Here is a 27,631-nt window from a genome sequence, read left to right as displayed (position 1 = left end):
GCACTTGTAACCGATATTATTATCGCTTTATTAGCATTATAACCATTCAACCAGTTTTAAGAGAGTTTCAGAACCCTTTCCAACAATTTAAATATTTCAAAAAACAAACAAACAAACAAAATAACCCACAAGGTTTTGGTTTCCCTCGGCGTACCATGTAATATCTGATATGTACGTATATTCAGCTACGCTCATGACACTACTTGCACATTTTCCAGAAACCTATCACGGAAGGATCGGAATCCATCGCGGATGAGCTCAAAGGCAACTGAAGTAGAGAAAAATGGCATCCACGAGTTAAGCATAATTACCGAACCGAGGTTACTTCACAAAAGGTAAGCTCAACATTCGAAGGTGAAGAATGTGCAGCCACCAAATGAACTCTCTGGTGCAGGTTACAGTCCAAAACATCACCGAATCGAATGTCCACAGACGTTGGATGTCTTTCGCGATTCCTCCCTGCCCTGCCCCCTCCCAGGCTGGAAAGTCCTCCATTAGAACCTTACTAGGTGAAAGGTGAAAGGTCGTCGACACAAAGTCAGAAGCACTCAGAAATCCCCCACCTATCAATCTACAAAACAAGTTGAAAGTTATTAATGCATGTCAATATGTTAAGAGGTCACAGCTATGTGGGCACAGCATATATATATATTTTTTTATATATAGTTTCAATGACTCCTTTCATTGAGACAATACACCCAACTTCAGCCATCACAATAGTGTCAATTGCTCAGATGTTGGGGTTGATATCCAACTTTATTTATAGATAGGGGTGGGGGGGAATCCAAAATAAGGAAAATTCTAACGTTTCCGGTCACTGGCAAAAGTTTTCAAGACTTGAGGTGAAGCAACTCGTCCGTGGCTCAGTGAAACACCATCATAACTAACCAATCGACCAGCTAATCGAGCTGCCTTTCCCATCAAACGAGCTAATCGAGATAGTTAAATATTTTGGATAAATTTGAACCTTCCAAGAAAAAAAATAATAATAATAATAAATTGAAGGAAAGTAGAAGTGCTTTTATCGCGGCAAGTGCCGTACCCCACTCGCATGCATCGACCAAAGTAACCAACGCCTTCCCCGACAGTGTCAGTGCAGGGTTTCAAGCAGTACAAGATGGATGAACAAATCATATTTATATCTGAACCACATAGTCAACACAAAACTACCATATGGAGTCAACCAGACCCCAAACCAATGAGAAAAAGCACTTCCCAATACAGCACGTACTGGCTGTGACGCTCTCAAATTTTTCATCTCGACTCAAGCCGTCCACAAGGGAAGCCTCGACTCAATGAGCTTTAACCATTCATCTTATTAAAGAACAATGGGCCTGGTCACTCCACCAACAGTAAACTCGCATTGTTTCACACCTGCACGACTCCTCCACTTTATAAAGAGACACTGTGACGCAATGGACAACCGCATGACTGAAAACAAGGTAATCCTTTCTCATGAAGGAATGATCCCTCTCCTCACAGAACGGTTTTCTTGTTTCCCTGGATACCGTAAGTAATTGCATGTCCGTCAGTGTGCTGTTATTCAATTCAAAACAAAAACACCGCGGTTCAACCGGACCCTCCGTTAAAGCATTCCAGGACTAGGACAGCACTCTGGAGAGCGCATACCTCCACCGGGCTGAACAGTTTACGTTTTGTATCCCATTGACAGGCCGGATCTGCATCCGGATCTGAACTAAAATCTGATCGGCTTGTTCTCGTCAAACTCCAACCTGTCCACCAAGTTTCGTCCAAATCCGTCCATAACTTTTTGAAATATTGTGCTCACAGACAGACAGACAGGGGTGAAAACATAACCTCCATCCACCTTCACTAGTGGAGGAAAGAGATCTGAGCACAACAAAGGCGTGTCTTGTTTGACCTGCAATCGCTCCTCTATCGCCAAGCAATAGTCTTTGGAGGTTGGGGATGGGGGGACACTGTACAAGCTCATCCCAAGCAGCGTGCTGTTCCTCCAACCTATACAGAACAACAAGAAGGTTTCGTCTGTGTGTTCACAAAAAAAGACGAAACAAACTTTTACATGACAGTATGATCACTGGATCCATAGCACAGGAAAACGGTGGTTAACAAAAACCACAAACTCCTGAAAAACAAAGAACATGAATAATGGAAAACGTTAAAGAAAATTGGGAACACAGCAGAACCCGAAATAGCATCTCAAAGCTTCTATAACACTGATCATCTTACCATTCCTTTTCATTGTAATGTTTACCAGATATATTTGGCTCAAAGATTTGTCAACTCCACACTCCGCCATTAAAAAAATTAAAAAAAAAAAAACTGAAAACCTCATTGTTGTTGATAGCAGAGATAAATGCTGAATAATTACATGTCCGTTTCATTGTGACCGAATCAGGTAACGCTGCGTTGTGCCGAATGTTTTCACGCAAGGATCCAACATGCAAGTAATCTCAATACCAGGTATGTCCACATGCGGCGGCAATCACTGCATCGCACCGTCATCGCATTGATCATATGAGCACTCTCGAATCCGAGCCGAGGGACTAGCATTCCATGCCTCAATCGGCTCCTGTTCCAGCTCAGAGGGTCTGTGGCTGTATTGGCAAGCTTCAAACGTGATGATCAATTGGATTCAAATCTGATGGGATGGCAGGCCAGGGTGTCATGACGTGAACATTGGCATCGACAAGAATGTTCCTCGCTTGAATGGCCTCCTCACATTAAAGAGGTTTGCAACAAGTCGAATGGAAGACCCAGCTGGAAGGTGTCCGATGATATGATTCCTCTCATTTTCTGACAAACTTGACATTGTAATTGATTGTTAAATAATGCGATCAGTGTGTTGTTTGGATTATATCCACAGGCCGGTGTCGAGGAAAGACTTTCAAATTTGCTCGGCATGCCTTGCCACCTCAAAAAACCTATGCGTGCACGAGTTGCGCGTGCTGAGCAATTGATGCATGAGGAAACTCGCAAGCAGTTGTTCTGCACATCCCTCGTGCCATAAAAGGCACTTGGAATGACCGAAGTAACAGTCGACGGTTGCATTATCAATTTTGCATGTTTTTTTATTATTATTTTTTTAATGGCGGAGAGCAGATTTCTTTGCCAATCACCTGAGTTAGTTGACTTGCAAACTAACTCGACGATCTACTTTTGTATCGACTGAAACATCGGTTTCACAAATGGAAAGCTTCAACTACAACCAAAGCATTCACCTGCAGAGTTGAATGAAAAGGCACAGAATGAAATAAAAAAATAACAAAAGAAAAAAGACAAACCAAACGACAAATAATCCTGTTTCAACAAACAGGAAAAGTGCATCAAATAGCGAAAATAAAAGTCAGGTTCTTGTCCAGAGAAAATGTGGGGTGGGAATGAAACTTGATAAGGCATCGGATAACCCACGTTACAAATGGATATTCATGTGCCTCTTACAGTTTGAATGGGAAAGGAATCCTTTACCGCACACAGTGCACATGTATGGAGACATCATGTTGTGGACCTGAGAGTGGTCCTGAAGAAGGGAAGAATCGGAGAACTTTTTTGCGCAGACCGTGCACGCACAGGGACGCTCCTCCATGTGTATCCGCGAGTGCTGCCGGAGGGTCGAAGAGTCGGAAAACGTCTTCCCGCACACTTTGCACGTGTAGGGGCGCTCTCCCGTGTGGATTCGCGCATGCTGCCGTAGGGCCGACGAATCGGAGAATGTCTTTGCGCACACCGTGCACGTGTACGGGCGCTCGCCCGTGTGAACTCGCATGTGTATCTGACAATGGGATTTTTGACGGAATCCCTTCCCGCAAACGCTGCAAATGTACGGCTTCTCTCCAGTGTGTATCCGCGTGTGCTTTTGCAGTGTGGATGAATTGGAGAACGTCTTCGTGCAAACCTTGCAGGTGTACGGACGCTCGCCCGTGTGAATTCGCATGTGAATCTGACAGTACGACGACGTACTAAATTTCTTACCGCATACGTTGCAAGTAAATGGCTTCTCCCCCGTGTGGACCCGAGTGTGCGCTGTGTAGGTCCTTTTATTGCACGTACTATAGGGGCAAATGTTGCACTTGTACTTTTTATCACTGGAATCCATGCACTGCCCCTCCGTGTGCATGCGCAGCGCTCCCTTAGTGGTGAAACTCTGAGAGCACCAGCTGCAGGTGAACATCTTCATCAGCTTCACTTCTCCCCCTGTGAAGTTCATCCGTACAAAGCAACAAATGAATTTATCCTGTTGAGTTTAACGTTCACGAACATTCATTTTAACGAGACTCCACTTCATGATATGTGACAAACAAACAAACAACACTCAGCTAGCTCATCATGAAAGTATATCAATCAATAGATCGTCACATATTGGCTCCAAGTCCAATGACTTACCATCCTCTGGATGCCTTTCTTCCTCCTCAGGATCAGCGGAGTAGTCGTCGTCTTCAATATTCATCCAAATATCTCCAGCAGATCCTCCCGTTTCAGCATCCTTTCCAGATTCAGGAATAACGAGCTGTTCCAAGCCAAGTTCTTCAAAACACGAGTCCATAAAGTGACAGAGCGCAGCGTACATGGTGGGGGTGAACTTCCGCGATGCTAGAGAATCCAGTTTAATTCTCGCCGGAGTGGACTCGGTGTAATCGCAGAGAGCCATGAGGATCGCTTTCCCCAACCCGATAACCACGGCTCGGAGCGCCTCCGCCGTCAAGTCCCGACTCTCCAGCCATGCCGGAATTGGACCAAAAATACCCCGCGCTCTTGTCGAGCACATGGCCTGTCGGAAACCGACACACACATTCAAAGTAAACAATAAAGGTACTCGGTAGAGCACGTACCTGTGTCATGCAACGCCTGATCCACGCGAATATAATCAGGCCTAATACATTTTTGAGATATCATGCTATATATCATTTTTGGCCCCATCTCTCAATGGTGAAGAATCAGGTAAAAATTAAATATTTCTCGTATCCGGATCCGGATTCGGATCTTCACCAAAATCGAATCAATTTTTCCTCGTCACACACCCAACCTACCTAACAAATTTCATTCGAATCCGTCCACAACTTTTGAGATATTTTGCACACAAACAGACAGAGAGGGGTGAAAACAACCTCCTTCCACCTTGATGGCGGAGTTGGCTTCATGACTCGAACGGTGGGCTTGGGATCCTAGGGTCCTGAGTTCAAATTCCGCTTGGCTGTTGAATTAATACTAGGTGGGGTTGACTCAAACTGTCAACCTTCCAAGGTCGGTGAAATCATTTGCTGCAGGTGCAGCTTTGCCACTGATGCAGTGCCCCCTGTAGGTGAGGTCAGGAATTTGGTCTGGGTCCCAGTGATAGCTCGGCTCACCTATTCTTCATGAAAGACGCTTCAGGATGGTTAACATCCACCAACTAATGTTGGCAGACGGGATTGCCCAGGTTAAACTCCGTCCATTGGACTCACATGGCACCCCAAAAAACAACAACAACAAAAAAAACAGGACGACAGTTGAAAGCTGGGTCAGGGATTCCAGCAAATTGCTCTGTGCTCAACCCCCTCCAAATAAGGTGGAAAATTTCGAGAAAAAGGAATCCAAAACTTCTTCATTTTTGATCATACACCAATTTTACTTCCCAAAGGAGTAACCCCATGATGAGCAGACAACTTAGGTAAGCCAATTGGGTGAGACGTATGTAGATTCAAATGGGTCGAGAGCACGTTCCTGTGACGACCCGTTTTTTTGTGTGAATATTCATTTATCGATTCCTAAAATCAAGCCTGGTGTTGGCTTATTGGCTAGAGTGGTGGGCTTGGGATCCTCGGATCCTGAGTTCAAATCCCGCTTGGCAGTTGAATTAATACCAGGTGTGGTTGACTCTGCCTGTCATCCTTCCGAGGTCGGCAAAACGAGTGCCAGCTTTCTGGTATCCTGTGTCGGAGTGGCGACCCGTTCAGGATTGTGCCCAATAGCCAAGGAGACTGCTTAAGCAGCACCAACGCTCTGCACAGTGTGAGATCCCAATGGATGTATGGATGGATTCCTGAAATCGTTTGATAAATCATAGTCATCAAATTCTCCACGACCCAAATAATAGCAGCCTGACGAGTAAAAAGACAACTGACCCGAATGTCATCGCAGCAAATGGAATCGTCCACTCCGTTTTTCTCGAGGAAACAGCACTCGTCGTGTTGAAACTCTTCGGGTGAGAACTTCTGGATGAAGAGCTCAGCTCCCTGCTGCAGCTCAACGCAATTGTGGGCCTCAGCAACATCCCGGATGGCCAGGCAGTTTGAGGGATCAAGCTGGCTCTCGAGGAACTCGCAGCAAGCCTGCTTCATACCTGTTCCAAAAAAAAACAAGAAGTTGTGGTGGTGAAAAGGATTTTTATGGGGTGGGTTGGTTAGAATGAGGGAATTACATCTCATGACTCACAGACACCCGTCGGTTCACATAAAGAACTTCAAAGATAAGTGGTTTTGTTTTTCTTTCATAAGGTGTCCAACGATGTGCTGCCTTTACCCCTTTCATGCCATGTTTATTGTGGTTGTGCCCTTCACTATGGTGGTCACTGTGCACATGGGGGCAGCCAAGAAAGCTAAGTGCTCGTCGAGCCCAAGCCCAAGTCCATCCATCCATCCATCCACTCTCCCTCTCTCCGCTAATCACCCCATACTCCCCGATACCTATCCCTCTTCAGGAACACCGATTCATCCTTCGTAACAAGCTCAATTTGTTTACAGTAGTTCTTGCATTGCTGGTGATTTCACAACTCGATATCCATGAAAATGCCTTAAACGGACTCCCGATGGATGTGAGCTTTACAGCCCTAAATGTGGATGATGAACATGTTAATACGAGCAAAAAAGTCATCGTTTACCGAGTTCCTTAATCGTGCAAATTTGTTTTTGCCGCTACCTCTCTTGGGTTTCGCATCATAGAAGCAATTTCAACTTGAAAGTACCTGAAAATGCAAAGCCCATCTGTGTTCGCTGCTTTGTATTTGGACTTCTTCATCTTCCGGATGCTAAACATGACAAAAACAGCTAAAGACTAGAAGGGCACTTGGTGGAGTGCATACCTCCGCCACGTAATGCCTGATACACGAGAACATATCGGGCCCAATACATTTTTGAACAAGAAGAGCAATCAGAGATTGCAGCCCCTCGCCAGGACTTGTTTTCTGTGGTGCGTTGTGTGGTGGTTGTGTACTGGTGTGTTACGTAATTAATAAAAGACATAAAATTTGAACTGCCACTTTGTAAATGCTGGCAGTGATGACCGGTACAACCATTTCAGAGATTTTTGAAGGTTTAAAAAAAAAAGTAAAATTAAAATATGGCTGCCGAATTACGTGACCGATGATGGGATAAAATGATACACAAAATGTTTTGATGACGAGACGACCCTCAACAATTTTCATACTGATCGGATGTGGCGTTCTACATATGTGATTATGACGTCATAATGAAGGCACCTATGACATCATTTTAAAAAAATCACAATTATTCCCCATGAGGAGTACAACCAATGTGCCAAATTTCAATTTTTTCCCTCAGTGCGGTTTCAGAGATACAGAGGTCCAAAGTTTTTCCCTATTTCCAATATGGCTGCTACACCACATGACCTATGAGGTCATTGTTGTCATTAAAACATTCTCCATGAGTAGTCGCACCAATGGTGAAAATTTGGTCTCACTCCAACAAGCGGTTGCAGAGAAAAACACAAAATAAAAGTTCTGTGCGGACAAACAAACAAACAAATGAAATTGCTCGTTGAGCAAGGAATTGCCGGAATAACTTTATCATATCTCCATGATCTCTGAAAAAACAAAAACCTGGAAATCAATTTGGTTCTTATTAGTCGATAGTGTTACTGTTTAATGAGTTAGAGCACTTAGTTTGGTCATGATCATAACTTGGAAGTCAATCTGACTTGAAATGGCGATTTTATCACAATTTGAAAGTTTTGACCCAACCTCCCCCGACATTGGACCCCCGACCGCTAATAAGGGTGTTAGTGTAACACCCCAATGAGACATATGGTTGGATGCAGAATTGGAAGATGCACATTTTGGATTTGGTTTGAAATCGATACGACCATTTTAGCGGACGTTATTGCGAAAATAAGAATTTCGGTTTTTCTGGTAACCTTGACCGTGACCTGTGACATAGAGTCACCAAAAATGACAAGTGTCTAAGTTGGACCATGGCCGACGTCTGTACCCAGTTTGGTCATGATCGCTGAAACGGTGTGGCTGCTACAGGGTAAACAAACACAAACAAACAGACAGACAAACAGAATGACACACACAACCGACCAACATAATTGCCGAAATCCGAAGGATTCCGTCAATTAACAAACGGAGCCAAATGCAATCCCCTCTCCTTCGGCGAGGGTAAGTATCGTGTGATGTATCGTTTTTGGCCCGATCTGTCAATGGTGAAAAAGCACTTTAACAAGCTCAAATGAGCTAAGATCCTTGTCCTCTTAATGATGACGTCATAAAAACGAATATGACATCATTGTGATGCATCAGGTTTGCGATAAATTATCTGTGCTAATGCCCGGCTTGATTCCCGCAAACAAAATTCAAACAGGTTGCCCAGTTTCGGAGATAATGGTAGAGGTGATTTCCATTCGCGGCGATATTATGACGTCAACTTTTTTTCTCGGAAGAATTTCCAAAATCAGAGATGGTTACTGCCTGCACGTGGGCTTTCTGCATATACATGGCAAGTTTCACGAAGATCCGATGAAAACTCTGGGTTGTGAAACAAAAAATGTCAAAAAATAGTAATGACATCATGAAAAATTCATATGACGTCATTAGTCCAGGAGCAATACCCAGGTCCAACATGATGATGTAGCCTATACAGTACTTATTTCTCTTGTCTTTTTTTTCAGATTGAAAAATACCTTAGCAACCTACCCAGGCCTGTTGTAGTCATGAATTGTGGTATAAGTAATTTGCAAAATGGGTTAAAACATACCAAGTGGAGGTGACAATTGTATGCATTTTCGCTAAAGCCAATTTTAGGAGTTTTAATGTTCTTATACATGCGTTAGCTGATATTTTTGTATCCATGGTGGTTAATATATCATAAAATAATAGCATGAACCAAAAACACACATTTTCCAATGATTTTCCAACCATAACCATATTCATCATGTGCACTTCAACCAGAAAACAAGTTTGTATGACAATATTCATGAGCGGTTAATTGTACTAAAGTTGGATTCATTCTCCTGAAATAGAAATTGTATCCTCCTGAAATATAAATTGCAATGATCTTATATCCTCTTTTTATATTATGTTTATGATAATCTGTAAAATGTATTGCTTATACAGTGAAACCTATCGAGAGGTCCCTCTCATGAGCCACCACCTTCTCCTGAAAGGCCACCTAATTTTGGCTATACTGGCACTTTTACATGAAAGCAGACTGCTCATGAGAGATCACCCCTTCTGTATAGTCAGTCTTTTGTGACATTTTGGATGACTTCTCAAAAGAGTTTTCACTTTAATAATAACACTGGTCTGCGTCATTTCAGAGGTCGAGGTTTTCTCAACGGTTCTCATATGTTTTTTGCATGCTGAATTTAGAAATGTATCTCATTTCGCTCAAGCAGGTCAAGTTTTTATGCTATCTCAATTTTAAGGAAAAAAAAATAATCAAAATTTTTGTTTTTTTAATTAGCATTTTTTAAATTCAAAATCAGACTTACATTGACAGAAAATGTACAAACTATCAAAAAATGATGCACAAGTACCGTTAATGTGAAATTCAACATTAAAAAGACGAAGGAAAACAGCGACTGCTGGAGCGACTGAAGTTGGTTGTTGCCAGAAACAACGATTTATCGATATTTTTCTGAAATTTAAATGAAAGTAATTGAGAAGGCACTTTCTTCCACATTAAGTGTACTTGTGTGTCATTATATGTATAGTTTGTACGTTTTCTGTCAATGTAAGTCTGATTTTGAATTAAAAATAATAATTACCCCCGCGTGGGGGTGACGGTCATCTCTATAATACCACAAGTTCTCAATGTTCAGTTCAGGTAACCACGAAACAGTCCAAACTAACCGTTTCGATTGAAATAGTTCACAGAGATACACTAGGATACTACTACTAATTACATAATTAATAAATATGTATTGTTCATTTAGTACCCGGATTAACACATCAGAATCACCAGTAAGTGCAATACGTGGTTTTCCGGTCCATCCACTCTCTGGGGAGATTTCACTTCCGGTTGTAGGAAAAAAAATGAAAAAATAGGCTTAGCTCTCGGAGATTATGATAATCCTGTAGATTATTCTTCACTGATTATAATGCAACTTTCAGAATGAAAATTGGTCAAGTATTTATAGAGATATTGAGGTTTGAAAAATCGTTAGAGCTAGCAAATTCATTAATTATTAATTCCACAGAAGTTTCGTGACACTGCACAAAGTAACATGTCAGGTATGAAAAAACATTTTGCATGCCAGATTCATTAATTATTAATTATGGAATGTACTCATTGATATATTAATCAGAAAGCCCGAAGCATGTAGCATAATTTATCACTTATCCCCTCATCCGGGATCCGTGGCCTCGCCCCACAGCCTGCAGCCCTATGTCCGCCGGTGATTATGTTAGATATCGGCACGATCGAGAAGAGCCTGCGAATTATCCCTGCTGATGCACTGAATTGATGCAATCGTTTGGCCAGAATATTCGTTGTCAAGATGTTGTGTGATTAAATCACCAATACTGTCACTCAAATTTATACCGCCGACATACTTCTTAACAATCACCTTCGCCCCAGAAACCACAGTCAATCTGAACCACGCTGGCCACTGCTCAGATGCCATGACCGGACTACCGGACAGTTCTACTACGCAGTTTGGTTAAAGATGACCCGGCATTTTGGCGCGCGCGCACGAAATTACATTTTGAAAATAAATGCCGACGTTTACATTTCAGGTTTTGAAACTTTTGCACCTTCGGTGGAAAATGTATAAATATAAAAGGCTAAAAATGCATTTTATATTTACATTTCATTTCTCCTTCCTTCCTTCTTTGCGAATCGCATCGGCATTTTTGGCCATCTTCCAGATCACGTGACGATCAAACGGGAAGGAAATTCAAAAATCTGTCCGGTTAGATACAAGATAATATTTTTTACTATCAGAATCAATAAACAGTTGCCGAATATCTTGTAGAATGGCAGACTAGATAGGTTTTGAAAATGGCGACTTTTATAACTTACGTGACGTCGTGACCTCGTCCCTGACCTTGAACCTGGACAAAAGTTATATCGTTGTGCAACACTCATCGACCTCTACCCACATACTAAGTTTCATCAAGATCGGAAAGAAAAATTGTTGACGGACGAACGGACGGACGGACATTTGGTCCGGCTTTATTAGGTCATCTCGGTAGAGATGACCTAAAAATGCTAATTAAAAAAACAAAAATTTTGATTACATTTTTTTCCTTAAAATTGAGATAGCACAAAAACTTGACCTGATTGAGCGAAATTAGATACATTTCTGAATTCAGCATGCAAAAAACATACAAGAACCGTTGAGAAAACCAAGACCTCTGAAAAAAAATATTTCAAATGCAGCCCAGTGTAATTTTTATTGTAAGATTTGTAATATATTGTGGTCAATCAATTTTGTCTTGATCAATTTCCACAGACCAGATTGTGAAAAAGATCACTGGTAGACAAGACGTACCTATTATCTCCAACACTAATACTGTACCTATTTACTTTCCAATGATATATTTTTACCTTCGCAAACTTTGTTGCGAAGGTTATGTTTTGATCGCTGTGTATTTATTTATTTATTTATTTATTTGTGAATATGTGTGTTTGTTTGTTTGTTTGTTATTCGCATAACTCCAAAAGTATTGAACTGAATCGCAGCAAATTTGCTGGGATGATTGGTTATTATCCGAGGACCATTTGATTAGATTTTGGGAGCGATCGGGTCAAAGGTCAAGGTCAAGGTCATGAAAAGGTCAAAATCGTTTTTTTACCATAGCGCGGTCAATTTGTATCCAATTTGCATGCAACTAATGCCAAAATGTTCAGAATTCAATGCCCCATCTTGTGATATGTGAGATAACACAATGACGAAATAACCCTTAGCGGTTGGGAGTCAAAGGTCAGGGGGGGTCACGACATTGCAAAATGTGCGGTTTTAGTCATAACACGGTCAATTCTTATCCGATTTGCATGAAACCAACACCAAAATGTTGACTGTTCTGTTCCCCACACTCTAATACCAATTACAAGGTTGAGGTCATGAAAAGGTCAAAATCGTCATTTTACCATAGTGCGGTCGATTTTTTCCAATTTGCATGCAACCAATGCAAAAATGTTGTGAATTCAATGCCCAATCTTGTGATATACGATATGACAGGAAATTTAATGTTTTTAAGCCATCATAACACATATGAGATGGCAGATGTGGTATGGGATTAAATACCCTCACAATCAACGGTTTCTGGGGGGGGGGGGGGCAAAATGTAGCGTTGGCGAAGGTATGCGCTCTACTGAGTGCCCGTTCTAGTTTTTCAAGGGATTACCCAGTTTTTTTTTCAGCTACTAATTAGTACAGCATATAATTCTGGAAACCAGGAAAGCAAAAAAAGATGGAATCTCCCATAATGTAGATATCCATAGCAGTGGTAATTATACATTTTATAACTTACAATCTTTCACGACAAGGAATACACCTATAGTACAGTTATTTAAGATTTTCAACTAACATTAGATAAGTTAATTATTCTCTAGTTTTTCAAAATATCACATGCAGCTAAATTAATTGAAATGTTACATGCATCTTTGTAAAAAAAAAAGCATGTTATTAATACTTATATGTTTTTCAGATAGACTCATGGTGGACAGCCACAGCAGTAGTGATGACCAGTCAACTCTTTGCCTTCTTCCAACAAAGTGGGTGAAAACAACTGACTGGAACAAGTGTGTGATATGCCAGACTTATAACTCTGAGACTATTACTCTCAGAAACTGGCATTTGATCAATAAGTTTCAAGATGCAATGCAGCAAAGACAGGATGACATCAGCGATAGACTGAAACTAGAAAACATGTTTGAGCTCAACATTGTCTGGCACAGAAACTGTTATGCTAAATACACAAGTGCACAAAATCTAAGGTATGTAAAGAAAAGACCCTTCAAGCAAGCATTGGAAGCCAATGTAGAAGACAACTAGAATGGGCACTCGGTAGAGCGCATACCTTCGCCTCCGCTACTTTTTTGTTCTTGGCATGAGAGTGGGGGGAACAGAACAGTGAACATTTTGGTGTTGGTTTCATGCAAATCGTTTTGATTTGACCGTGTTATGACAAAAACCGCATATTTTGAAAGGTCGTGACCCCACTGACCTTTGACCCCCAACCGCTAACAAGGGTAATGACGTAATTGTGTCATGTCGCCCATCACAAGATTGGGCAATGAATTCTGAACATTTTGGCATCAGTTGCATGCCAATTAGATCAAAATTGACCGCGCTATGGTAAAAATACGAATTTGACCTTTCCGTAACCTTGACCTTGACCTTTGACCCGATCGCTCCCAAAATCTAATAAAATGTTCCTTGGATAATAACCCATCATCCCATCAAATTTCAAGCGATTTGGTTTAATACTTTCTGAGTTATGCGAATAACAAACAAACACACACACATATTCACAAATAAATAAATAAAGAAATATACAGCGACCAATACATAACCTTTCGCAGAATGCGAAGGTAATGACAGGCAGGATGATGAGCATCAACAATGTTTGTCTATACTTGGAGAGAATCTCAATTTGTCTTCATTGTGTCAAGCTTCATGTGAAAAGTTTGTTTGTGCACTATATTTCAAAAATGGTTACAGTACAGCTGATGATACTAGATATTTCCTATTCTGCCAAAAGCAGAAACAAAATGAGAACTTGCCACCAACATCAAACAGTCTTGGGCATCATATTGAGAGGGCCAATTTTCAAGCATATATTTGGAAGAAATCACTCTGTGCCATTCAGAACTTGCCATCACCTGCTGGACACGGTTGGGAGCTTGTCAATGGCATACTAAAACCACTTCTCATGTCAAAAGCACCTGCACCAACTGCCATTCGAGAGCTCATTTCATGCAAATGCAAAAAGTCTGCATGTAGGCGGAATGACTTGTGCCGATGCAAAGCAAATGGCTTAATCTGTACAGAAGCTTGTTTTTGTGTGGCCGATGAACAATGTGAAAACATCCAAACCCAAGTATATTCCACTGATGACTGACACTGATGAATAATTGTGAGCAAAACCAGAAATTCTTGAGTCTCATGGGATTGACTTTGATTTTATTCAAAACCTCTACCTGAGCTGTTCCACGTTCCAATCTCTCATTCTATGGATAACTGAAAATGTTTCATATATATATATATATATATATATATATATATATATATATATATATATATATATATATATATATATATATATATATATATATATATATATATATATATATATATATATATGTAAAATTCATGCAAACTTATCCAATAACTAAGAACAATAACATTGTATTCATATAGCATTGAATCTTTTTTATGCACGTCTCAGAAGATAAAATAAAAGAGGATCTGATTTTGATACTGTTTCGCATCTGCGTGTATCCCAAAAATAACTTTGGTAACCCTGTTTTCTAGTTGATTTGAACATAACAAATTTTGTAGAGCCATTGAAAATGTGTAAAATCTGTTTTTGCTAATAACTGATAATATATCAGCCATTTCTGGCATCCTAAACATACACTAAAACACTAGAAATCCTAAAACTTGCTTTCACAAAACAAGTTAAACTGCAACCTACCCCTGGTATGTTTCCAGCCTCACAGCAAATTACTTGTACCACAATCCAGGACTACAACATGCCTGGATACGTTCCTTAGGTATGTCCCAAGCTGGAAAAAAAAATAAAAATAAAAATAAAAAAAAGAGTCAAACCAAATAAGTACTAGATGGGCTACGTTTTCAGATTTCTAGGCCTTGTATGAGATTTGGCTCCTGGACTACATAGTGATGCATCATATGTGCGGCAATTCATCTCTGCTAATGCCCTGTTCGATTCTCGCAAACAGAATTTAAAAAGCTTGCCGAGTTTCGGAGATAATTTTTTAGGCGATTTCCATTAGCGGAGATATTGTTGCGAATCTGGAAGCCATGAGTACACAACATACAGGTCCTTTAGATCAGTTATATCGGTAAGTACATGTTGCCAGTTAGGGGCCCCGTCCCTGCTCTAATGGGTAATTAAATTTCCTGCGCTGTGGAGTTATTTTAATAGTCAGGTTTTCTATTAGTTTATTTTTACACCACCGACATCAACACCGACGACACCGCATCGCCCTCACCGTCACTTCGCTTCCTTCACCATGCTCTGGCCGACGTCGGGGGAGGGGGGGCTGCAGAAGCATGTTGCTCAACTTCCCCGACTGTGTGAGGGGCGGTCCTTTGGAAGAAGGCGGAGTTCGGGGAGGAGCCGCGAAGCGACCCTCGACCAATCGGCGTGCAGCGGGTGGGGTGACCGCTACTCAGCCAATCCGGGACTGCGACAGGAGGAACGGGGGCCGCGTGATGTCACCACGCCCCTGGGCCAATCGAGGGGTTTGCCGCCTGTTTTGGTCAGTGAGAGGGACGGTGAGGATTTTTGCGCCAAAACTGGCCAGTGAGAGAGATGGAGAGCGACTTTGCGCGCCAAAACCAGCCAGTGAGAGAGGGAGGGTCGCGAGGAGGCGCCCCCCCCTCCGAGGCGGGGGGTATAATTATAGGCATGGTCTGCGCGTTCGCGCGATAGAGATCTGGGTCTGGCGCAGTCTGCACGTTCGTGTGGTGGTTGAGTGACTCTCCTGTCATTCTGGTTCTAGTTGGAGTGTTTCCCCTGTCGTTCTGCACATTGTTCTTCTGCGCATTCGCGCGTGGTTCTCCGGCTGTACTGGTCGCGCACGAGCTCTGGGAAGCGTCTGCGGACAGAGGGTCTTCTCCCGCCAGTCCTCGCCCTGCCGGCTTCGCAAGCTCGGATCCTCTGGATCGTGCAATGGGTCCAGTTCGGCCCCGAGGACCTGGTCCTTGAAGACCGCACGAGACGGGCAGGTCCGAGTTAGATCTCAATAAAGACCAACTGGTCCGGTCATTTGTTGGGTATTTGTGTGTGCGTGTGTGTGTCTGGGACCCCGTCTTCAAATAGAGAATTGTATAAGTGCTTTTGCTACATATTGTTGCGAATTCGCGTCCGCCGGCATGCGAACGGCCATGTAACTCGAATCGCGGCACGTCGCCCACCGGACGGACAATTCAGTCGTGACCCTCTCGGACCAATGCTGGGAGCTAGTCATGGGTGGGGGTTGAACCTCACCATGATCGTGCCAATTGCCCAACCGTGCAGGATAGGGTTGCTCGCCAAATTTGATCTACCCAAGTACCTGCGCGAATAGTCGACTGGGCGATCGTACCACGCCACAGGCCGACTCCGGACACGAACCGCTTAAGCGGTCCGTTCCGTGCTACAGTGATAACCGAGCGGTGTTATTGTCGGCCTCGACGGTTCCGATTACTTACCGGGCGTATTAAACCCACTATGAACCCCTTACGTGAAGCAGGATGGAGAGTCAATTAGAGAAAAGACGAAGCGAAACGGAAAAACAGTTCACACAATGCACATTTATTTCCCGGCACACGGAAAGCACGTATATACAGCCATACAGTCAAAATGCACATAAAGCAACCAAAACAATAAAAGCAACAACGACGCAGAGTTAATACTGACTACGCGCACCCACGGCAACACTTATATAGTTCTACTTCACAGATGGTGCCAACACACATTTACACAAAAGCAAAAGAAAGAAGCCACCCTCACAGACAAGGAGGCAGACAGGCCCGTAGGCCAAATGTGCGCGGGACCTTGAGGAGCGGCCAGATCCGCGAGACCGGGTGGGTCTTACCCACGTCCTTGTGACGCGTTGGCGGGCCAGCCGCAAATGTGGCCGCGCGGCTGTGCCCCGGCTCCGTGCTTCTTGGCGGGTTTCGTTGGCACCACGTGTGGAGTGGGGTGGGAACAGGGTCCCCTTTTGCACTATCTCAGCGGGGGAAAGGGAGATTGTTGATGCCCTGGTGGAGGGGAGTGGCTGGCTAGCTTGGGTCCTGCGACGAGACGAGCAATCCCACACCGCAACCTCATTGCCGACCGCCTCGAACCCGAGCTCCCTTGCCTGCAGTTCCATCGCTCTCACTCGCCCGACTCTCTCTCTGCAACTCTTCTCCGTTCCACACTCTCCTCACCCGACTCTCTCGATGACACTCTCCTCACCCGACTCTCTGGACCTGACTCCCCTCAGTTCCGCGCTCTCCTAGCGACTCCATTTTCGCCTTGCGCTCGCCTTTTTATCGGCGGGCAGGAGCAGCCAATATGCAAATTTTGGGATCAGAACGCGATTGGAGGCGGGGCCACACCGCCCCCCCCACCCCCGGTCAGCCATTGGTCAGGCAAAAATGGGCGTGAACCTCTCCTGATCCTAAAATTTGCATATACGGACTTCACATACACACGCTTGGAGGCGGGGCCAAGGTGCCCCGCGCTCGCTAATTGGATGGAGGAGAAGTGGGCGTGTAGCGTTTTTGATCCGAATTTTCCCCTCTGAAAGGCCGCCATTCGCGCTCGCGGCTCGGTGCGCTCGGCACCAACCGCCGAACGGGCCCAAGACAGCCCGACGTTCAGTGTTCACAGGTGGTGTGGGAATGGCCTGAGAAGGAGAGAGGTGAAGGTGGTGGAGGGTTTTCGGTGGTGGTTTGATGGTTATGGTGCCGTTTGGGAATGGCGGTGATGCGATGATGTGGGAGTATAGATAGTGGCGGTGGTGTGGTTGTTGTGTGATGGCGGTTGAGATGTGGTTGGTTCAAAATATAGATAGAACAGAAAAAATGGCTAATTCAAAGCGTCGCAGCCCGGATGAATCACATAAATTCCCTCGATACAAAGGGTTTGGGCTAACTACACATGCACCTACCTACGCGACCTTTATGGTGTAATGCGAATTTCCACAGCCGTAACACTACCCCTTCCCCTTTTTACAGACTCGTCCCGAGTCGTCAAATTCTCGTGTGCCATCATGTGTAGTTCTCCCCGAGTACGTTTTACCTTCGGATCCCTGAGTGCGACATTCATGGTATTCGTGTCCCCAAAATAGATAACCTACGGGCTGAGTAACTAACTAAACAAACCCACTCATTCAGACGACTTAAATAAAATTGCCGGCGCTAGACAGACATGCCGGGGGCGCACTCATATACAATACAACTTTATAAATTTTACACTAAACCATGGCCCAGGATCAATGGACTCTGCAAAGAGAAAGCAGTTAGCAGGGAGCCAGGCTGCTCGCATGCAGTCTCTGGCTCACGCAATGCAGGTGACAGGGAACGTGGCCGGCTGCTCACACGCAGTCCAAGGCCTCCCCCTTTTAAATGGGCGCAGCGAACAACGGCGCATGGGCTGCACAAATGCAGTCTCCTGGCGCAAATGGCACAGTGAACGGCGGATGGATGGATACAACACGGTGCACGGGCCGCCACTGCAGGCCCGTGTTGTAGCTGCCAACAGGGCAGTCCTCGCAAACTGCGCGACGATCCTGGCACACATGGCAATGAACAAGGGGCGGGGAAAGCAAAATTGAACGGGGCTGGTGAACAGGGGCAGTGGGCATGGCATAGGCAGCAGGTAAACACAGCCTGCAGAACAAGGCCGTTGCAGGCAAACACAGCCGGCAGACGATCCGACCGACACAGGCCTTGAAGCAAACAGCTGCAGACGATCCGGCTGGTACAGGCCTTACAGTAGAAACAGCCGTCAGACGGTCGACCGGCACAGGCCTTAAAGCAAACAGCCAGCCGATGAAGTGGGCGGGCACAGGCCTTGAAGTAACACAGCCAGCCGATGAAGTTGGCCAGCCTTTTGCCTTGAGATGGAGGTTGGTGGAGGGAGTGCCGTGGTGCTGGCCACTCAGAAGGCGGGCTCGGACCTACCTACCTGTCTCCATCCCAACCTATCGTCTTTGCCTGTCACTGTCCATACCCACTCCCTTAATTTGTCAAAAACCAATTTAGCCCCAACTTATTTTTTTGTTGTTTTTATGTTTATCCTTACTTCCCCACTATAATTCGTCCCCTAACCCCCTTTATCGTCCTTGTTCGGCTAACCTATCGTCTCCTAGCCTACTCCCAACCCCTACGTTCCCTTCCCGGAGGGGAATGAGGGAGGGCTAGCGTCCTCCCTCATTGTCGAGGCGTTGTCGTTGTCATTCGTTGTCGAGGCCCAACGAAGCCTCAGGATGGCCTCCTCGGACATCAGCGATCTTTAACCCAAAGTGGGTCCAGCGGCCCACAACGAGAGCGAAGGGATGGATGATGCGTAGGGGTACACTTCCTATCTACCCTAACCATTTAACTGTTAAACTACCCCGGGGCTTCCAACAAGCGCCTCTCGCTGAAAACTATTGGTTCTAACAACCCAGATTCCCGTCGCCTGTGTTGGTGTCCTCGCGAATTTCGGGCCATGCCCTCCAATTTTCCGCCCTTGCCCTCACACGGTTTCGTGGCTGGGACGCGTGGCTCCCTTGGCAGGCACTACCCTCTGCCGATTCCCCGACGATGGCACCCCCGGGCACTACACTGCCTCCGAGCCTACCAGCTCCCTAAACACCGGGGAGTGCCCTCCCTGGCAACTCCCCTGAAACGCTCACGTGGCAAGCTGGCTTCCCGGGCCCCTTTCCGTGGGTCACCCGTGCCCACAACACTGCCCACGCGGCTAACGGCGCTTTGGGCCCCTGCATCATGCAGGCGCACCCGTGCCCACTACGCTATCCCGGCCCCCCATGGGCCCTTGGCCTACCACGGCCGACCAGCCCGGTGCCCGGGGTACCCACTCAGCGATACTCACCTTTCGCAGCCACGCTCCCAGCCTGTCAACAGGGCTCCTGCACCCCTCCTAACGGGTTTCGAGCCTACTTTCCCACCAACAACAAAACGACCTTCATTTTGTCAATTTGACTACCCCACTAACTCACTTTACTCTGACCCCAGGGTTCCTTGGGCAGGAGTCACTCCTCCCCCAAATCACTCATTGCACCATGCATTCCACATTCGCTCCACTCACACAGACCCGCTGGCCTCACTCACTCACCATGTCTCCACACAACTCACCAACTTTTCAACACACACACACCGCTGAACTCTGCCATCCTTCTGACTACATCCCCTAACTAACTCGTGCTCCCACGTCATCCCTTACACTATAGCACGTTCCTTTTAACACTACGTAGCTAAGCTACATCCCCACTACACACTCAAAGTCTGTCTCTGTCTTCAAAATAATCAAAAATCAGTTTCCCAACCTAAATCTGACTACACTCCCTCTAACTAATCCATTCCACGGACTCCATGAGGACTTACCCCTGCCCCATGAAGTCGGTCTAACCAACACTAACCCTTCCCCCTAACTAGTTGTCATCCTGTGCCCTGGCCAGGGGGTCTTTCACCGCTTGCCCGGGAATCCTGTTCACCCGAAAGCGAGGCTTGCTTTTTTTTTTAAATGCGCAGCACCAGCGCGGCAACTCGCAACTTGCGCTCTTTGCACCTGCCCGCGACGTCATGCAGCTGCACACGTACCTCGTTCCTCTTGGACGGTACCATCCGGCAGGGATTCACCCTCCTGCCGGATTCCAACCACACGTGCAGCCATGACGTCACCGTGCGCACCACAAAAGCAAACCTCGCACATCGAGGGGTTCCCCACGCGAACACATGTGCTCTGCCTATTAGAGCTTATCACACACGCCCGCGTGGAGAACCCGTCCGGTCCGAATCCGTTGTCCTGCCTAACCTTTGTCCGTCCGCGGGATCGGCAACATCCACCGCTGGCGTTTGCTGACCGGATTTCACTCCCGCAAGCGAGCACGTGGTGGCCTCGTGCTTTGCACAGCACGGACCGCGCGCTCGCTGCTGGGCGAACCCGGTGCGGTGCTCAAACTTGCTACGGCCGCTACCCGGCCCTTGTCTCTCTGTCGCCGTCTCCGTCGCCATTTAACCCACGCACACCTGCGTGTTACAACGCTCACACTCCACTCCATCACATTCACACCGGGAGATGCGGCTGCGTGTTCCCGCATGCCCACAGTCATCTCCCTCACATACGCTGTCCCTCTCACACTCGGCCCCTCACTCACTCGTTCCAGCCATCCTCTTGCACATGTGGCTCCTTCCACACACGGTGCCTCATCCACAGACGGCATGCTGGGAGGCACGCACTTCGGCACACTTGCCACCACACCACTCACACCTGGGGTCTCATCCACACACGGGGTCTTTGTCACCCACCCGGTCGCTCTCACACACGCCCTTGCACCCGCGCTATGCGTGCGTTGCAGCACGCATTTCGCCACACTCGTGAACACACACCTCGACACCACACACACCGGGACAATCGTACTGGGGATTATTGCCAACATTCTCGCCGTGCCCGCCTGCAGGCTTGGCCTATTTGCTGCATCTCACCCCGCAGTTCTTTCATTTCTTCTTTCATTCCGTTTTTCATCTCGTTAGTGTTTGTTTCCATTTGTTTGTTCACTCCATCTATTTTGCTTCCCATTTGTTGCATCTCCCCCCTCATTGCTTGTGTGATCATCTCCATCATTTGTGTGATGACTAATGGCGAAAGCAGGACCGATCCGCCACCATCGGTCTTGGTTTTGCTGGGAGCCGGGGAAGGGATTTGACGGAGGTGGGGAGGGGGGGTGTCATACCCCGCGGCCTCTGCCGCACCCATTTCGGGTTCTGGGTTCGGTTGGGGAAATTCATCCTGTATCACAAACATTTCTGGCACGGGGTTCCGTCCTGGACCATGGATTCTACCAATTCTACATCCATCTCCAATACCCCCAGCTCCCGCTCGCCTTGAGACTCCATCTTATTTCTCGTAAGAGGTTAATTTGGCTCGCTCGTAATTTGGAGGGAATTGGGGGTTGCTCCTCTCACCCCTGAATCGATTCCCGTGAATTTAGTTGGAGACCGAGGTGGATTTGAATCACACTCCTGTACACCAGTGTTGCGAATTCGTGCCCGCCGGCGTGCGAATGGCCACGTAACTCGAATCGCGGCACGTAGCCCACCGGAAGGACAATTCAGTCGTGACCCTCTCGGACCAACGCCGGGAGCTAGTCACGGGTGGGGGTTTAACCTCACCACGATCGTGCCAATTGCCCACCCGCGCAGGATAGGGTTGCTCGCCAAATTCGATCTACCTAAGTACCTGCGCGAATGGTCGACCGGGCGATCGTACCACGCCACAGGCCGACTCCGGACACGAACCGCTTAAGCGGTCCGTTCCGTGCTACAGTGATAACCGAGCGGTGTTATCGTCGGCCTCGACGGTTCCGATTACTTACCGGGCGTATTAAACCCACTACGAACCCCTTACGTGAAGCAGGATGGAGAGTCAATTAGAGAAAAGACGAAGCGAAACGGGAAAACAGTTCACACAATGCACATTTATTTCCCGGCACACAGAAAGCACACATATACAGCCATACAGTCAAAATGCACATAAAGCAACCAAAACAATAAAAGCTGAAACGACGCAGAGTTAATACCGACTACGCGCACACACGGCAACACATATACAGTTCTACTTCACAGACGGCGCCAACACACATTTACACAAAAGCAAAAGAAAGAAGCCACCCTCAGACAAGGAGGCAGACAGGCCCGTAGGCCAAATGTGCGCGGGACCTTGAGGAGCGGCCAGGTCCGCGAGACCGGGTTGGTCTTACCCGCGTCCTCGTGACGCGTTGGCGGCCAAGCCGCAAATGTGGCCGCGCGGCTGTGCCCCGACTCCGTGCTCCTTGGCGGGTTTTGTTGGCAAGTTTGGGGTGGGGTGGGAACGGGCCCCCCTTTTGCACTATCTCAGCGCGGGGGAAAGGGAGATTGTTGATGCCCTGGGGGAGGGGAGTGGCTGGCTGGCTTGGGTCCCGCAACGAGACGAGCGATCCAACACCGCAACCTCGTCACCGACCGCCTCGGACCCAAACTCCCTTGCCTGCAGTTCCACCACTCTCACTCGCCCGACTCTCTCTGCAACTCTTCTCCGTTCCACACTCTCCTCACCCGACTCTCTCGATGACACTCTCCTCACCCGACTCTCTGGACCCGACTCCCCTCAGTTCCGCGCTCTCCTCGGGACTCCCTTTTCGCCTTTTTAATCGGCGGGCAGGAGCAGCCAATATGCAAATTTTAGGATCAGAACGCGATTGGAGGCGGGGCCACGCCGCCCCCCCCCCAGTCAGCCAATGGTCGGGCAAAAATGGGCGTGAACCTCTCCTGATCCTAAAATTTGCATATACGGACTTCACATTCACACGCTTGGAGGCGGGGCCAAGCCGCCCCGCGCTGGCTAATTGGACGGAGGAGAAGTGGGCGTGTAGCGTTTTTGATCCGAATTTTCCCCTCGGAAAGGCCGCCATTCGCGCTCGCGGCTCTGTGCGCTCGGCACCAAATGCCGAACGGGCCCGAGACAGCCCGACGTTCAGTGTTCACAGGTGGTGCGGGAATGGCCGTAGAAGAAGAGAGGTGAAGGTGGTGGAGGGTTTTCGGTGGTGGTTTGATGGTTATGGTGCCGTTTGGGAATGGCGGTGATGCGATGATGTGGGAGCGTAGATGGTGGCGGTGGCGTGGTTGTTGTGTGATGGCGGTTGAGACGTGGTTGGTTCAAAATAAAGATAGAACAGAAAAAAATGGCTAACTCAAAGCGTCGCAGCCCGGATGAATCACATAAATCCCCTCTATACAACGGGTTTGGGCTAACTACACATGCACCCATCAAGATATCTCACCTGCGGGACCTTTATGGTGTAATACGAATTTCCACAGCTGTAACAATATATTTGTATTTTCATTTCTTATAATCGGTTTCGCTCTGCTCTTGCGTGCTTCCCTTCATTCCCCCAATTGCATATAAATAAACCCCGATCGTTAAATGTTTTCAGCTCGTTCGTGTCCATTCTTGCATTGACTGAGCGTGTCGCGTGTGAGGGATTATCTGGCCATTTCCGTTGTCACAGGATAATTCGGACCGGCGGTTCTCGGCGATTAAACCGATTGGAATCGCACACGGATCGAGGGTGCTAAGCGGCTCGTTTCCGTACGAGTCCCGTCGAGGGTGTAAAGACTCGGTAGGTTGCCACGTGATCTCGAGGTATTTTGAAGATTTGGCAAATAGCCCTGTACCACGTGGTGGAAACATTGACCCTTCATGGTCCAAAACAAGGACCCGTCGACTCCGGACTTATCCGGGACGACGATCTGAATTCCGGGCGATTGGTCGAGCCGACTTGCGGCTCCATCCAGCGGATGGACCGCGGCCAACGTCCCGGCTCCGCAACAATATTTTGATGTCATAACTTTTTTTTCTAGGAGGAATTTTCAAAATCGGAGGTGGTTGCTGTCTGCGCAGGGTATTTTTACATATATATGCCAAGTTTCAGGAAGTTTCGATGAAAGCTGTAGGCTGTGAAACAAAAAAGTCCACAAGAAGAAGATGAAGAACAACAACGTGAGTAAGACTTAGAGATCCTCCATGAGGATCTAAAAATTATCGGATCCGGATTTTCACCAAAATCGAATCAATTAGTCCTTGTCACACCTCGAACCTGTCCACAAAATTTCATCTGGATCCATCGACAACTTTTTTGAGATATCCTGCACAATGGCAGACAGACAAACAAACAGAGACTGGTGAAAACATAACCTCCTTCACCTTTAGTGGCGGAGATAAAAATACAACAAAAAATTATTTTAGGTGACCTTGACATTTTTTGACCTCAAAAGCAATTGGGCTTCAGTGACCCAATATGCAAACCCTGCTCAAATGTAATAATCGCTCAGATGGAAATTGATGATTTATGCGACCTTGACCTTTGACCTAAGAAAAACAAAAAACAATCAGCTTCGAGCTTTTGATCGAACCAATTTAGTGATCCAATATGCAAATTCTTCAAATTCCAGGTCAATTTGATTTCACGTGAAGTTGACCTTTGACCCAATTATCAATCTATCTTCTCTTACATTCTCGTAATGAAGCTTCGTTGAAAATTTGACAACAAAAGCTCAAATGCTAAAGAAACAAAAGTTATGGCCAGGCCTGACATTTGACTGGAGCCGTTTGAGTACGTCGATTTAATTTGTTCAGGGTACCGGCGATAACTCGCCTACTCTTCACGAAAGACACCGCAGGATCTTTAACGTCCACCAACGACTGGTGCTGGCAGACGGGTCCTCCTGCCCAACGTCCTTCCGACGGGTGACGTGCACGTCGACGAATCGCCCTGCATGCAGAACACGAGGACGGGTTTATCGGTGGGTCGGGACTCGAACCCAGGCGTCGACACGTTAACCTTCCATTCCGAGCTCTTTATAAATTGTAAGACCAGCAGTGTGGGCCGTGTGGGAGAAATACATCAGATTGGTGTCAAAATAGGACAACAGGAGGTGACCTCGAAGCTGGAGCAGGCAAGCAGCGGACAGGAGTTCCTGAACGTTCTCCACCGAGACGTACACGGTCTCCGTGTACATGAAATCCAGCAAGATCTCCACGGTAGGAGCTGCGAGTCCTTCGAGGTCCACGTGGGGCCGGTCTTTCTCCAGCTGTAAGAACAGATGTCGTCAGTAAGAGGAACTTTGCAAGTGTCACCCAATGAAATGTTTCTAATTATTATTAGGCAAAGGCACCATTGACCTCATTTGTAAACAGGGCACAGAAGTAGTCACTGCAGGCGGCGAGCACGACGCGATGGGCCGGGAAGTCCTCGTTGTCAATCCGCAGCGTCACGTCACATAGGACGTTGCTTTTCCGAAGTGAATTCATGGAATTCAGGATGGACTTGGCGTTGGAGTTTGTCATGACGTCTCTCGGGGCCATCGCTGCGAGACCACGCCCAGGCCTGCAGCGAGACCACGCCCAGGCCGGCTGCGAGACCACGCCCAGGCCGGCTGCGAGACCACGCCCAGGCCGGCTGCGAGACCACGCCCAGGCCTGCTGCGAGACCACGCCCAGGCCGGCTGCGAGACCACGCCCCTTTATATGTACACAGGGACAGCCGTTTACATTCGGATCAGGGAGAAAAAAAATCAATATAAAAGGAATAAATTATGAGAAGAGCTGAAACTGAACACTCGTGAATAAATGCACAATGTGGAGAGATGTAAAAAACACAAAAATATACCTTTCAGTCACAACGTTCAGCGATGACCCGAGGAGGTCTCTTCGAGGGCCCGCCAAACCGAACGGCTTGCCCGTGCAGCCAGAGCAGCTGCATCGGCTCAGGGTCGCGGGACAAGGCGAGCGGCGACGCGAGCCCGTGAGAGAGGAGGAAGAAGCGGCGTCGTCAGTGAGCGCGAGCCGAAGCCTTTCCCTCCATCTCCATACAACGGGCGAAGACCCCAAGCTCTGAGGAGAATCGCCCGCACTACCTCACGGATTCGCTCACGGAGCGGAGGACCGCCCGCAGGATAATAGACGCGCACCACACACCGCTCAAGGACGAAAAGGTTTACTTCGTAACTCTTCACGAAATATGATTGATCGAAATTATTTATAATGATGTTCGTTTTGTTTTGGGACATTTTTTTTTGTTGCTTTTATCTTTCGTTCATTGTTTATAATGTTGCTGAGCAAGTGAAGGATTTCGAGCGGTGAATTTACTGGTTGGTTGTTGTATGTGCAGGTTGCAGTTGGACTGGTTCGATGAGTTTCCGGGGTTATTAAACCTTCTTGTTGATAATAAAAGTGATGTGTGATATTAAATGAAATGTTTACTTACTTTAGTTTCAGAGAGATAATGTTTTAATATCGATATATTGCCGAGGATGAAGGATCGTGACCCGAGAGCGTGTCCGAATTTTAGGATTCAGTAACGATTGTCCATGTCGAAGGGAATCGATGGGACGAATAGTAAAGGTCATTGTAGAACCCCCTCAACAACAAACCGCCTTCCTCACCTCGCCCCCTCCCATTTCCACCCCCACCCTTCTTCACCCCTCTCCCCCCCCTTCTTCACCCCTCTCCCCCACCCTTCTTCACCCCTCTCCCCCCACCCTTCTTCACCCCTCTCCCCCCACCCTTCTTCACACCTCTCCCCTACCCTTCTTCACCCCTCTCCCCCCACCCTTCTTCACCCCTCTCCCCCTTCTTCACCCCTCTCCCCCACCCTTCTTCACCCCTCTCCCCCACCCTTCTTCACCCCTCTCCCCCACCCTTCTTCACCCCTCTCCCCCCACCCTTCTTCACCCCTCTCCCCCCTTCTTCACCCCTCTCCCCCACCCTTCTTCACACCTCTCCCCCACCCTTCTTCACCCCTCTCCCCCTTCTTCACCCCTCTCCCCCACCCTTCTTCACCTCTCTCCCCCACCCTTCTTCACCCCTCTCCCCCACCCTTCTTCACCCCTCTCCCCCACCCTTCTTCACCCCTCTCCCCCACCTTTCTTCACCCCTCTCCCCCCTTCTTCACCCCTCTCCCCCCTTTTTCACCCCTCTCCCCCCACCCTTCTTCACCCCTCT

The 27,631-nt window shown here is 47.0% G+C and overlaps 1 protein-coding gene across 2 annotated transcripts; it reads right to left on the bottom strand.

Moving 5' to 3' along the window:
• LOC147033610 (uncharacterized) lies at positions 1 to 26,958 on the bottom strand. 2 transcript variants are annotated; one of them, XM_085857345.1, is made up of 6 exons: positions 26,298 to 26,958; positions 25,811 to 26,149; positions 25,569 to 25,719; positions 6,084 to 6,301; positions 4,366 to 4,750; positions 1 to 4,176 (listed from the first exon to the last, which is right to left on the bottom strand). In XM_085857345.1, exons 2-6 carry the CDS (start codon positions 25,991 to 25,993, stop codon positions 3,395 to 3,397), a joined length of 1,719 nt encoding a protein of 572 aa, XP_085713471.1. In that variant the 5' UTR covers positions 25,994 to 26,149; positions 26,298 to 26,958; the 3' UTR covers positions 1 to 3,394. The 2 variants fall into 2 exon arrangements, with proteins under 2 accessions (XP_085713471.1, XP_085713479.1); XM_085857353.1 differs by lacking the exons at positions 25,569 to 25,719; positions 25,811 to 26,149 and having other exon boundaries at positions 26,298 to 26,954.
• Between the last annotated feature and the right edge of the window lie 673 nt (positions 26,959 to 27,631).

This window comes from Eptatretus burgeri, chromosome 2 (assembly GCF_056783735.1).
Source record: "Eptatretus burgeri isolate ZD-2024b chromosome 2, Ebu_testis_v1, whole genome shotgun sequence".
Classification (NCBI taxonomy): Eukaryota; Metazoa; Chordata; class Myxini; order Myxiniformes; family Myxinidae; genus Eptatretus; species Eptatretus burgeri.
Note: the sequence above shows the minus strand (reverse complement) of the source record. Positions and strands in the feature narration are given on the sequence as shown.

Coding starts and splice junctions, on each gene's coding strand:
- LOC147033610 (XM_085857345.1), bottom strand. CDS start 25,993: ATGGCCCCGAGAGACGTCATGACAAACTCCAACGCCAAGTCCATCCTG. Junction 25,720..25,810: donor GTGCCCTGTTTACAAATGAG/GTCAATGGTGCC, acceptor CTGTTCTTACAG/CTGGAGAAAGACCGGCCCCA. Junction 4,751..6,083: donor TTTGCTGCGATGACATTCGG/GTCAGTTGTCTT, acceptor GGTTTCCGACAG/GCCATGTGCTCGACAAGAGC.